This window comes from Myxine glutinosa, chromosome 10, assembly GCF_964187855.1.
Source record: "Myxine glutinosa chromosome 10, kmMyxGlut1.1, whole genome shotgun sequence".
NCBI lineage: Eukaryota > Metazoa > Chordata > Myxini > Myxiniformes > Myxinidae > Myxine > Myxine glutinosa.
Window position 1 is genome coordinate 70,312,776 of NC_136270.1, and position 13,898 is coordinate 70,326,673.

The following is a 13,898-nucleotide window of genomic DNA, read 5'->3' on the forward strand; positions in this document are numbered from 1 at the left end:
TGAATCCACGACCACTCGGGTCGCAAGACTGGTAACCGTCAAAGTTAACCATGTAGATAATGTGGCTCTCAAGTCGCCCGCGGTGTGTCAACCCTGGGCAGTATATGTCGAGGTAGTCGTTGATCTGAACCTCCACCACGTACTCCTCCCTCTGCAGCCTGTTAGGAAAAGGGAACACGAGGGTAATAAATAAATAATAAAAAATATATATTAAAATTAAAATTAACAGTATCAATTATGGAAATTTCATTTTGAAAAATCATAACAAGCTTCAACAAGTAGCTGGAACTACTAATTTAACAAACACCCAGAAATACCCCATGGAAGTGTAAAAAGTGGGAGAAAGTGAGAGTTTTTGTAGAGAGTGTCGGTGAGAGGGAGTGGGGGTGGATTACTTTGTGCAAACTGTCCGATGTCCAGGTGTACGATACAAGTTCCAACTACTTTACATTTAAACATATTTGGAGAAAGCAAATGTCAAATAACATATTTAGAGAAACATGATCAAGCTAGAACGGCACTCTGTGGAGAGCACAACTCCGCCAGGATGAACAGATTACCTTTTGTACCCACCGATAGGTCAGATCTGGATCCGGACTTTAACAAAAATCGAATCGGCTTCTTCTCATCACCGACCAAACTCATCCACCAAGTTTTGTCACAATCAGCCCACATCCTTTTTCAAAATATAATTCTATCCTACTATAATTCACCAAATGTCCGTCCGTCGGTCCAACCGTTCCCAGGTACCGCAAAACGGCTGAACCGATCGCAACGATATTTTGGGTGGGTAATCCTGGGACCCCCTGGAGTAAAATAGGCTATATTGTTTTTCCAATTTCAGCTTTGGTCTCCAGCATTTTCAGCTTTGGACTCCCGCCTAACGTTATTGTCCCGGGTACCGCAAAAAGGGCTGCACCGATCGCAACGATACACCTCCATGCCCGTGGGATTCCCACTGGTGACCCCACTAGTATGTATAATATACTTTTTGGACCCCATTTCTCAATGGTGAATAATTACTTTAAAATCACATTATGCACATCCGGATCTTCAACAAAATCGAATCAATTAGTCCTCGTCACACACCCAACCTGTCCGCCAAATGTTGGCCGAATACGTGCATAACTTTTCGACAAATACTGCTCACAGATAAACAGGGGTGAAAACATAACCTCCGTCCACCATCGGCGACAGAGGTAAAAAGGAAATAACCTCGAACAACTTACCTGTCTATTAATTAAAGAAATGCATGGATTTATGAGATCCTGTTTGAAATTGATGGAGATGTAAAATATTCCTTTTTATGATATTTAAAGCTACATAGACAGCTGCATCACTGGGTTGATCTGTTTGGTGTTTCCACATGGTTCATGGAGCAGAAATCCCAACCTCAAGTATTCATATATTGTGTTCTTTTGTCGATTGTCTACTCGCGTACTTGTTACCTCTGCCACCGAAGGTGGATGGAGGTTATGTTTTCACCTCTGTCTGGTTGTTTGCCTGTCTGTCTGTCTCTCTGTGACCAAGTTATCTCAAGAGGTTGTGCATGGATTCGGACCAAATTTGGTGGAGAGGTTAAGTAGGTGACAGACAAAATGATTAAATTTTGGTGAAGATCCGGATCCGGATCTGAGAATTTTTAAGTGATTCTTTACCATTGCACGATAGGGGTAAAATGATGTATAGCACGATATCACAAAAATTTGTGGACGGATTTGGACGAATCTTGGTGGACAGGTTGGGCATGTGACAAAAAAGAAGTGATTCAATTTTGGTGAAGATCCGAATCCGTATCCGCATACGATAGTTATTTAATTTTTAAGTGATTCTTCACCATTGAGTGATCAGGCCAAAAACGATATGTAGCATGATATTTCAAAAAGTTGCGGATGACTTTTGACAAAACCTAGCAAATGAGATGGCTAAGTGACAAGAACAACCCGATTAGTTTTTGCTTCATGTTGGATCCAGATCCTGCCGATCAGTGGGATACAAAACATAAACTGTTCAGCCTGGTGGAGTTTTGCGCTCCACCGAGTGCAGTTATAGTAATTAATGTTTTTTACCTGTTGAAGCTCCTCCATGAGCATGAGACACTGTCATATATTTTCCTGGCACGATCAAGGCTCATGTAAGAGCGAGGTGAGAGAAGGTATGAACTGACAGCATGGCAACATTTGGCCAGATAAGCAAGGGAATGAACAGAGGAGGGAGAGAGGAGGAATGAAACAAAGGAACTTGTAATTGATAGGGTTGGGTCAGGAAGGGTTAATGGGCATAGTAAAGATCACGAGTCAGAATGGGAGGTGACGTGAGATGGCAGTGCCCCACCTGCTTTAAGCCGTGGAGGTAAGAGCCGGATAGAATATCCTCAAGAAAGCCAATTCCATACCGGATAAAACAGGAACAAAAGAGTTGAGATGTGCAGTAAGCCTGGATTTGGGAAGTTTAATCAGGAAGGGGTTACTGGAGACATCTTCCGACTTTCTTGCATAAAACATTGCAGCGATTAGCTAATGCCTGTTGTGTAACCTGATAATTTCCCAGCAATTTGGAGAATTGGAGACTTTGATCTACACACAGGTAGATGACCATGTGGCCCATAATGCATGTTTTATATCCCAAATTGCCGATTTATGTGTTCCAATTGGTGGAGAGTAAACACTTCAATAGAAGAAGGCAACTTAACCTCATAGTGAAAGGATTTGAATGATCCGCTGCAGTTGTGAACTGCATAAACTGTTCTTCAGTATCACTTGCCATACTGTGATGTAACACTGAGACTGTGGCGATGAGGGGAAAATAACACTGCCGATGACTGTCCAATTGTAGAAATCCCCGAAAGTCCAAGTATGAAGATTGTACAGGTAGAGACATGAGGTAGGTATGTGTGTAATAATCATCATCATGGTTATTACATCATAGTTACATCATCATGGTTTCCGCAAGGGTTATGCTGGGTGGATTGTCTTTGTCTTCCCAGCAGTTAGACAGGGCAGGAATTTAATATTTGTTCATGGTATGATAACTTGCCTACTCTTCGTGAAAGACACATCGTGATCTTTAACATCCACCAACACAAACCGGTGCTGGGAGACAGGTTATTAACGTCCATCCAAGGGACGGTGCTTGGATGATGCCTTGCCATGCCCCTAAAACACCAGGATGACAGTTGATAGCTGTGTCAGGATTTGAACCCAAGGTAGACAGCTCATAGGCAAGTGTGTGCACCTCTAGGCTATCCTGCCAGCTCTATGTGTAATAACTAAACAAATAAAGAAGTAAAAACTAGAAAAATGCCAAAAAAAATAAAGAAGAGGAAGATCAAGTGATAGTCTAACAATGGAGTAGCTGGGCTTGGATCTGCTGAGTGGAGAATCTGCTGTCTCCCTGTCATGTGACCAGATGTTCACCTCTGATTGGTGGACGTTTGTGAGGGACATACATTCATACACCGGACGGACAGACAATCGCTGTTCCAGATGGCATTGTGCTATGGGCTACACCGTACAAATATTTCTGCTGAACAACGTGACCGATGACGTCATCAATTTTTTTTCTTGACCAATTTATCCCTAGATTACGCTTAAGAAATTTCATACTGATCACATCAAGCGTTCTACCTGTCGATTTATGACGTCATAATGAAGGCACGTACGATATAATTAACATATGTCATTCTCTAAGGGGAGTAATTTACAATGTACACGTTTTAAATTTCTCCATGAAGCAATTATTTTCAGAGATATAGAGGTGCAACATTTTTCGTTTTTTCCAAGATGATGCGTGTACCACGTGACCAATGACATCATAATTATCATTAAAAAATTCTAAATTTCGTGTCAATCGGACCAACGGTTGCAGAGAAAACAAATTTTAAGGGAATAGACCCACAAAATGCCGGCAGAAGGGACATATATACAATGGACAGATGGACAGACAAACGCTATTCAAGACGGCATTGTCCTACGGGCTACGCCGAAAAATAGGAACAATGCATCTAAACGCAAAGGGGGTGGGTGAGAGATGAGAGAGAGAGGAAGAGAGAGAGGAAGAGAGAGAAGGAGAAGGAGAAGGAGAGAGAGAGAGAGAGAGGGAGGAGAAGGAGAAGGAGAAGGAGAAGGAGAAGGAGAAGGAGAAGGAGAAGGAGAAGGAGAAGGAGAGAGAGAGAGAGAGAGAGAGAGAGAGAGAGAGAGAGGGAGAGAGAGAGAGAGAGAGAGGGAGAAGGAGAAGGAGAAGGAGAAGGAGAAGGAGAAGGAGAAGGAAGAGCAAAGAGCAAAGAAGAGGTAGGTTTGAGAAGTGAAGTAAAAAAAAGAAACTCCAATTGAAAAATTTCAGCCTTTAATCCGACCACGTTCCCTTCAGTCTCCGCAGTCTTTTACTCAGGAAGGTGAGAGTAGAATAAGAAAATATTTGCCTTGTAAAGCAATCCCGACAAACTGCCCTCTTGCACCGACTCTCATGCTCCTTACTCGAGGCTGTTCATTAATCCCCGAGCCTGGCACGCGTTAACGCTGCACCATTGACCACATAATATCCATTATTCTCTCTGTATTTCTCTTTCCGTGCAAATTAGACTGGAGATCGAATTGGTGCTCGGATAAAAAAAAAAGAATCTTTGAGATCATGGGTTAAAATCTAGCGAGACCCCACTCTATGGGGCCTTGTTATTGAGGTTAAACCGGGATGCCAAGTGCCTATTATAACGAAGCCTGGAAAAGCTGCCTGTTCAGGCACTAACCCATTATCATAATTATCATAAAAAAATTCTATATCTAGACCTATATCTATCCTATATATTCTATATCTAGATCTATATCTATATCTATATATTCTATATAATTCTATATCTATATAATTCTATATATATCTAGATCTAGATCTATATAATTCTATATAGTATAATATTCTATATTCTATATATTCTATATTCTATATTCTATATAGATATAATTCTATATTCTATATAATATTCTATATAATATTCTATATAATATATAATATTCTATATAATATTCTATATAATATTCTATATAATTCTATTCTATTCTATATAATATTCTATATAATATTCTATATTCTATATATTCTATATTCTATATAGATATAATTCTATATATCTATATAATATATAATTCTATATCTAGATCTATATCTAGATCTATCTATATCTATCCCCTCCCCCTCCCCTCCCCCCTCCCCTCCCCAGTAGGCTTAAACAAAACCACCGAAGTCCCTTATCGACCTGGATTGCCCCGTGGTCAAGACAAACGAGCCTATTTTCTCCAAAGTCAAGCAGTTTCAGGATCTACCAATTAATCACTCTGGTGACTAAATGGTGGTTTTACCGATGCATCGCTTCAAATCGTAAACCGTGGCAATGACTTATGGTTAATAATGCATACCATTGCTGGTTATCGAAACCAACTGACAAGTTATGTTTATGTATACTTGGGAAATAAATAAATAAATAAATAATACTTAGAATATTATAGCCCACCAACAGTAACAGTAACGTCATATTATTATTGATATAATCATCAAATATTGCCATACTGTGATATCCATGTATGTTCCTATGGTATCCATGGAAATCTCCATGCATGGCTTGCGGACTTCCTCTCTGGTTGTAGTCAACGTGTGGCCCTGAATGGATTTCTCTCATCTCCCCTTCCCGTTCAGGCTGGAGTTCCCCAAGGCAGTGTGCTGGGCCCTGTGCTTTTTCTGGTCTTTATCAATGATCTCTCCGACTCTCTGGAAAATCCTCTGTATCTCTTTGCTGATGACTCCACTCTCTGCCGCTCCATTCCTCTTCCCTCAGATCGGCAGTCTGCAGCCTCCTCACTCTCTGAAGACCTGGACAAAATCACAGACTGGTCAAACATGTGGAACATGTCTTTCAATCCTGACAAATCTCACACTCTTACTATGTCTCTCCGAAAAGATCGACTGGACAACCCTCCCATCTACTTTCTCAACAATCCTCTCCAAGAAGTTCTGTCGCTCAAGCTTTTGGGTCTCACTATCTGCCATGATCTTTCTTGGGAAAACCACATTTCCAAGCTGGCCTCCAAAGCCAGTCGCCGACTGGGCATCCTCCGTCGTGCGAAGTCCTTCCTCGGCACACCTGAGCTCCTCACCACGTACAAGGCTTTCATCCGCAGCTCAATGGAATACTGTTCTCCCCTATGGGCTGGTGCTCCCCTGGCTCGGCTTCACGCTGTTGAATCCAAAGCTTTCAGAATCATTGGAATCTCCCGCGATGAAGCTATCTCTGAGGGCCTTTCACTCACTCACCGCAGGCAGGTAGGTGGTCTTTCTGTCTTCTACCGACTCCTCTCCGGCCTTGCTCCCCCAGCTCTCTCTGTGCTCTGTCCCCCAAATATTCCTACAGGTCGCACAAGATCTGCCAGCAACCCTCTGATGGTTAAACTGCCGAAATCTCGGCTCTCTGCTCACCTTCACTCTTTCATTCCTCTTTTCTCCCGCCTCTGGAACAAACTCCCACACTCACTTCAATCACACTCCTCCCTCCAGGTCTTCAAAACAGCTGTTCACCACCATCTCTTATCTTCCCCCATCCAAAACCTTGATCTTTTCTACCCCCACTAATTCACCCCAGATCCACCTTGTTTGAAATTCCAACTTCTTTCCTGGAAGTCTTGGCAGTGTCCATATGTTTTATACCTCTCCCACCCCCCCCCCCTTCCCATGCCTTCCCCCCAAAGCCCTCTCCCTCCCACAGTTCTCTCGATGTCTCCATGTCTCTCGGTCCCTGCTCTCAAATGTTGTGTTTGTGTCCTTCCCCCTCTCTCCCCATCTTGTCTACCACTCCCGATGTTATTTGTTTTGTGTGTCTGTTTGTCTTTTCTGTGTGATTAATGTTCGCTCTTTCACGAGCCTCGATCTTGTATACAAAAAAAAAAAAAAAAAAAAAATTAAATATAAATTAAATAATATCGGTAATAGATATCGATAAATCCCACAAACAACAAAAGAAGGATTCTACGGACCTTACAATGCGTATTGGTTATACATGTTAGGTGCTTTAGCCTGGTACTTACACAAGGTATATACGGGTGGTGTGCGGAGGATGAGGATGGGGAGAGAGGGTAGTTCAGGTGGTAATGCATAAACAAATTGCTGAATATTGATGAGTAATTCTCCAATGAATTTTCAGTTTTTCCCTCCCCCGTCCCCAATGTCCCATCTTGTGTATGTAATCCTGATATTTCTCCAAGAGGCTGCTCATGATTACTCATTTTGTTTCACATTTATAAAGTACTGGCATGGGCACCCGGTGTTGCCCGGTGATGTTCTAATCCTGTTGGCATTTTGAAGAAATCAATTTTTTTTCTATTTTTTTGTGGTGGACTAAAACACTTCACTATACCCACCCATTAATGGGGTCGGGGATCATTTAATATTACCTTCCACATAGCTGCGAAGGTTTAGGCACGATAAAGCGATAAAAAAAAAAAATCCCCCCCAAAAAAATCCAACTTTTTTTTTATTTCAAAATTTTCAAAATACTTTTTTTGGCCTAAAACTCTCCCTGACACTCACAGATGAACTTCTGAAAGTTTGACGTTAATCCTTACCTTCCATAAACTTTCCAAGTCAGGTACATAGGCCGCAAGTTTAAAAACCTCAGTGCGTGAGGGATCCTGACCACTTCCCATTGTGGCCCTCAGTGCAGGGTCAAAAGCCACGTTCACACCTGCCCATTATCGCCTCCCTTCCCACCCCCGACTCAACCTTTCTCGCTATCTGATCGAACTTAACCTCCGCCCAATAACTCATGGGAGTGGTGAAAGGAAGTTGGTCCAGGTAAACGCGTCCCAGTGGCCTGTGATGGATGGCTGGGATAGGGTGTGTGAAAGCAGGACCTCTGTGTTGCACCCGAACGCAGACTTAAAAATACATCGTAATCATTCAACTACAGCAGAGCGAGTTCGCTTTGGAAATTAATTTTTGCACCATGTGATAAGTTGTACAAAAGAAGCATGTTTGGATTAAATGAAAACACCTGGGCAACCGTTCTGCCTGGTCCAACCAAATCGTTGGGACCAAATGGGACCAGCATTGTAATGTGGTCAACAGGGATTAGGAAAGTTACAAAAACAGCTTTTCAAAGAGATTAATGAATGGACCATCAAAAGAATAGATTACAGAGGGTAAAAAGAAAGCTTTAATCAATGGTTGACCTTTGACCCTCCGCTCCCCCTTTCCCCTCATTCTTTTCCCAAGAATATCCACACAGTCTTTCCTAGAAGTTGAAATAAGATGATAAAAATGAGTAGACAATGAAAGAAGTAAATAGGAAAGAAGTAATGAAGGATGATGGTTTTCACTCAAATTGTTACTTTGGATAAGATCAGCTTCAAAGGATGCAGTCCAGGTAGATGTGGAATCAAATCCGGTCTCAGGGTATAAGATACGATAATACTCATTCATCTGCCAATCACAGGTGCATGATGTGCAACCATTGGGAATGAGAGGGCCTTGTGCGGGATGGGGGTACGGAGCGAGGTCAGGGTTCACACGAGGAAAAATAAGACAGGGTGTCGTGCTTGAAAAGAAAGTATGAGCGAGAGTGTTTGAATAGTTGACTCGATGCCGGGGTGGGCTGATGGTCTTGCTGCACTTTTGAGAGTGGGTGACCGACAAGGGCTACGAGGATTGGCTGGTAGCACAGGGAGATGAGGCCAAAAAAAAAAAAGCCAGGATGAAGGCAACAGGGAGAGAAAGGAGAAATGAAAGGAGGGTTATGGGAATAAGGGATTGAAAATAAACTCAGGATAGAGTGTTTGGGTGATGCGCACATGGAATAAGGAACGAGACGTGTAATGGAACGCAAGGTAGGTCAGGAAGGTGCTGCACTGGCTCGCAGAGGGAGCTGAGCTCCAATTCGAAGTACAAACATTCCTAACTGATGCTTATCAGGTAATGCAAGGCACCAAGAAACCTGTTTTCCCTTATTGCCTAAGTTTTAGACCCTTTTCCCAGGATCTTCTCTTTCTCGACATCAACTGGATTTTTGAAATCGCAATGAACCTCACACCATGCCTCAAATCCACTAGGTTCCACTTCACTCAATCAGTGGTCGATATTGCATCCATTTTCCCAACAATATTACCAAAGGGTGCTACATTTCCTGAAAGTCTAGCGTCATGCTTTGCTTCCCAAGATGTCTGTCTGTGTCATGTAAGGCCACTTTCAATCCTGGATTTCTGGCTTCCTCTGCTCTCACAGTCAACCAATGCCATCGATGGAACCCTCTCCTCCCCTCTTCCAGTGAAGAATGGAATTCCCCAAGGCAATGTGTTGGGCATAGTGTTGTTCCTTATCGACTTAAATGACCTCTCTGATGTTCTGAAAACCCTCGTATCCTTTTTGCAGACGGCTCAACATTTGCTGGAAAATCTCAATGGCTCACCTTATCACTCCAGAAGAACCACCTTTAGAGGCCATTTTTCCCCGCAGAGCAGGGGTTGGCCTTTTTTTGGCACCATGGCCCCCTTTTTGAAGCAATGTTTTATGGCCGGATGCCCTTCCTGCCGACAACCCTGTTGGTCGCCTCTTGCGACACACAGGGAATTACCAGTGAGCTGGTACTCAATTTGCCGACCTCGGAAGGATGACAGGCTGAGTCAACCCACCTGGTGTTAATCCAGCGATTGACCAGGATTCGAACCCAGGATCCTCGGATCCCAAGCCGGCACCCTAACCGCTAAGCCAACACCAGGCTTACTCCAGAAGGATCCTCAAAATAACTCACCTATCTATTTACATGGTCAGCCACTGTAAGAGGTTAATTCTCTTGAAATTATGGGCCTCACCATCAGCCATAACAGCTCCTGGGTCAACCACATAGAACAGCTGACCTCCAAAGCCAGCTGCAGACTGGGCATCCTCCATCGATCCAGGTCTATCCTTGAAAAATAAGAGCTACCAATGGTCTATAAGGCCTTTGTCAATAACTCAGTGGAGTACTGCTCTTTGCTATGGGCTGATGCTCCAAGATCACATCTACGTATCTGTCATGGATTTTGTAGAACCTAAAGCTCTCAAAATTATTGGAATTTTCTGCGACGAGGCCGAAATCCGTGGTCTGCTGCTCTCAAATCACAGGCAGGTCAGTGGTCTCTTTTTTTCAAAACCGCTTCTACTCTGGTTTAGCTCCCTCTGCTCTATCTACCCTTTGACCACCACCAACAATTCTCTCAGCCCTTTGACCCTTCACACCCATTCTTCCAATAATCCCCTCATGGTTAAACATCCAAAATCCAGGCCGGCTGCACACCTCAACTCCATTGTCCCTTGCTTCTCCCATATGTAAAACCTCCTTCCAGAGGCTGTGCTAACCCACTCTCCCCACGAGGCCTTCAAGCAGGTGGCGAACCATCATCTCATATCATCAACCATCCTCACCCACATTCTTTATTAATCCCATTAACCCCTCCTAACCTATCAACCCTCTTTACTTGCAAGTTGCAGTGTTTCCTCCCCTTATTTCTTCCTGTTTGTTCAATCCCTTGCTTGTGTCCAAGATGCTGCCCCATTGTCAGTTAATACCCTCAGTCATTTGGCTCTTTCATGACGCTTTATCTTGTAGAGCAAAGAAAAGTCATCAATGAGCAAGCTGGGGTTCTTCTTGCCAATGGACACCTCTCGAGTCTGGGTGTGCCACACGGGCTTTGTAGAGGTGTTCAGTCCTCAACCAACAGAATACAGCATAAGTACCTTTGATGCACGTTTAAATTTAATTTTATACACCGGTAATTCAAGTGGAACTCACATGGGACTCGCATCCCACGCATGTGTTATTCCCCCCACGATTCATCAACTTACCTGGGATCCACACGGACAAACGGAACCGTCTCAGCGTTGTACAGGTAGTTTTACGATTACATTTGATGTCCGAGGAAGCGTTTGTATTACCGTGCGACGTTCTGCTCTAATTGATTTGAATTTTTTCGCTTTAGTTTCAGAGGAATCCAAGCTTTGATATTTATACATTTCAAAAGCAGCTGCTTGATGGCATAATGAAGCATACACAGTGATTGCATTGCAGCTGAAATAATAATCCATGGCATTTTGCGATTATTTTTCCAATTTGCTTAGGTTTGGGTGATTTTGGGCAGTGCTGCCCTTTTAACGGGTTAAGGAATTTTAGTTCCCCCACACCAAGCCGCCCTGAGAGCATCGATAATTGACCACGATGCGTGCACTGGCCAAACCAAGAGGGGCAGGTAGACCAGTCCTTCCCTGGAGTTCATCGACATGCCACCTGGGTTTTTCTTTACGGACATTCGAATAACGACATGGTAGTTTCCCACGAGAATAACTTGCAATACCAAAGTTTAGAATTAAAATCCCTGGTACCAACGCTTTCAGTCGGAAACAAATCTGTAACCTCTGGGGTCTAGTTTCCTCACCACTAGGCCACCACTTTACCCAATAAAAAGAAAGTTTGTCCAGGAAGAGAAATAGTAACAAGTAATACACCTATGGCGCTGGGCAGCAAGTGTTATTTACGACACAATTATAATGCAATCCAAATCCTTAGGAGGAACCCCGGTGTATATAAAGCAGTTTAGTGGTGGAGTGGCTAAAGTCCCGTTCCGTTGCCATTACTCATTATGAGGGTCTGATTCCGGTGGTGGGTCAGTGGAAATTATCGCACCATGTGATGGATTGGCTCGCAGTCATAGACAATTAATGTTGTTTTGTTTTGGTCTGGGATTTGTTGTTTTGTTGTTGTTTGTTGTTTGTTTGTTTGTTTGGTTCATTGTTGTTTTGTTTTGGTCTGGTCTGGGATTAATGTTCAAAAATTAATGTTTGACATACGCATACCGCATACCACCGCATACCACCGCATACCACTTTGACAGGGCGTGACAGGCCCCGTCTAGTAGTAGCCCCGCTCTAGCAGGGAAAACGGCCTTAAAATGCATGTTGTTGTATGCAGCCTGTGGCTGCTGGTTGCATCATTTTCTGGAAGCGTGCTGCGCCGCTCATGCAGTGCCACTGTTCCCAGTGAACTGGCACACATTTTGCTGACCTCGGAAGGATGACAGGCTGAGTCAACTCACCTGGCGCTATTTCAATAGCACGACAGGGGCTTCAACCGAAGACCCTAAGACCTTAAGCCACCTTAACCGTTAAGTCAACGCCAGGCTTGTGGAAAATGAATGTCAAGTCGTGAACGCCCTGACGCTCTGCCGAGAGAGCATCCGCTCTGAGTCTGGGAGCTCGGTGGTTCAAACCCTGACCGTATTCATACCAAAGACATAAAAATGGTACGTGCTGCTTCCTTGCTTGATGCTCACCGTTAAAAAGGGAAGAGCGTGGACAAACAACCATAGTGTGGGCTTTGGTGGGCCTAATACCCTCCATCTGTGTTTAAGTTATTTGAAAGGGACGTTCTTTGGATCAAATATTCCATCATATTTGCTTATGCAAGAAATAGATGGCCCCTGATTGCACTCTGCCTTGACTCTGCACGTGAGCGGTTATCAACAGCACTCGGTCAGATGTAACTTTTGATTTGCGTGTGAAAGTGCAGAAGTTACCCTGGAACTAGGAATGTCATGTTTGTTATCACTCACTGAGAAGATGGTGACGTCGTCGTTTGCCTCTGATCATCCTACAGCTACGACATGTGGGTTTCAAGGTTAAATAATTACTTCGACAAGCGGAATGGAACCCATTCCAATACCGGTGAATGGTTGCCTATCCGCGAGCAAAAGAGCACATCAGAAGACAGAAATGAGGACAAGCCGAGAAAAAAGCAATAGAAAAGAACAAAAAGTAGGAACGACAGACAGAATTACGTCCGCCACTAAATATGGACGGAGGTTATGTTTTCACCCCTGATTGTCTGTCCAACTCTAAGCAGGATGTCTCAAAAAGTTATGTACAGATTCAGAAAAATGTCGTGGACAGGTAGGGTGCATGACAAGGACCAATTGATTCGATTTTGGTGAAGATCTGGATTCAGATTCGGCCTATCAGTGGTACACAAAACGTAAACTGTTCAGCCTGCGGAGGTATGCGCTCCCCCAGTGCCATTTTAGTTCACAATATAACGCCACGATGCAACGCGCGTATATGGAGAGTGCCATGGTTGTGGAACCAGAAGGTCGAATGCATCGTGAATGTGCAAACAAAGTGAGTTCAAAATATACATAAAAATATAAAGTGCAGCAACAGACAAAGGGGACGAGGTTAGATGAATAGCATCCGGGCATCGCAAGGGCACCAGCAGGCGATAGAAAAGTTCCCAAGGCCGTACGGTTTGTCGAATGGATCTGAAGAAGCATCAAGGCCTCGCCTGAATGGAGAAGCTGTTAAGCATGTAGCGCTTGCGAGACAAGAACAGGACAGAAAGAAAAAGAGGACGGATGTGATCATTAAGCAGTGCAACAAGTCTGAAGGCCGAAACCCTGCCAGGCATGGCTCTGCAAAGCTTGAACTATGTTCAGTGGCAATGAAAGCTACCGTTAAACAGAGTCTGTATTTTCTCTACTTCGAAATCTTAACATTATTTAAATGATAATAATTTGGGGTCTTCCTTCATTGGGAACTCTTCATTAGTGAGACCTCTCCAAATGGATGTCTCATTCTGACGAACATTTGAGCTTGTTTGTTTCTCTAGCAACACGATAATTTAAAAAAACGTCTTGCCGTACAAAGCTGGATTTCTTGCACGGATTTAAATCCTTCCCCGACACAGAGCTGAACTGCTTTTGGGGGTGATCTTCCTTTTTTCTTTCTTTATTTTGGAGATGAGAGAAAAGATCAGTTCTTTGGATAGGTGATGATCTGTGATGGTGGAGAACAGCTGGCCATCTTGAACACCTGAATGGAAGAATGAGATTGAAGAGAAT

General features: G+C 43.4%; 1 protein-coding gene across 2 annotated transcripts in view; it reads right to left on the reverse strand.

Moving 5' to 3' along the window:
- Nucleotides 1-13,898, reverse strand: part of LOC137434116 (ephrin-A2) — a 218,474-nt gene that overhangs the window by 20,119 nt on the left and 184,457 nt on the right. For both annotated transcript variants that reach the window (XM_068126801.2, XM_068126800.2), the window contains exon 2: nt 1-158. This exon is cut by the window's left edge and continues 126 nt beyond it. In XM_068126801.2, coding sequence (XP_067982902.1) covers nt 1-158 — 158 coding nt within the window. The remainder of the gene's footprint in view (nt 159-13,898) is intronic.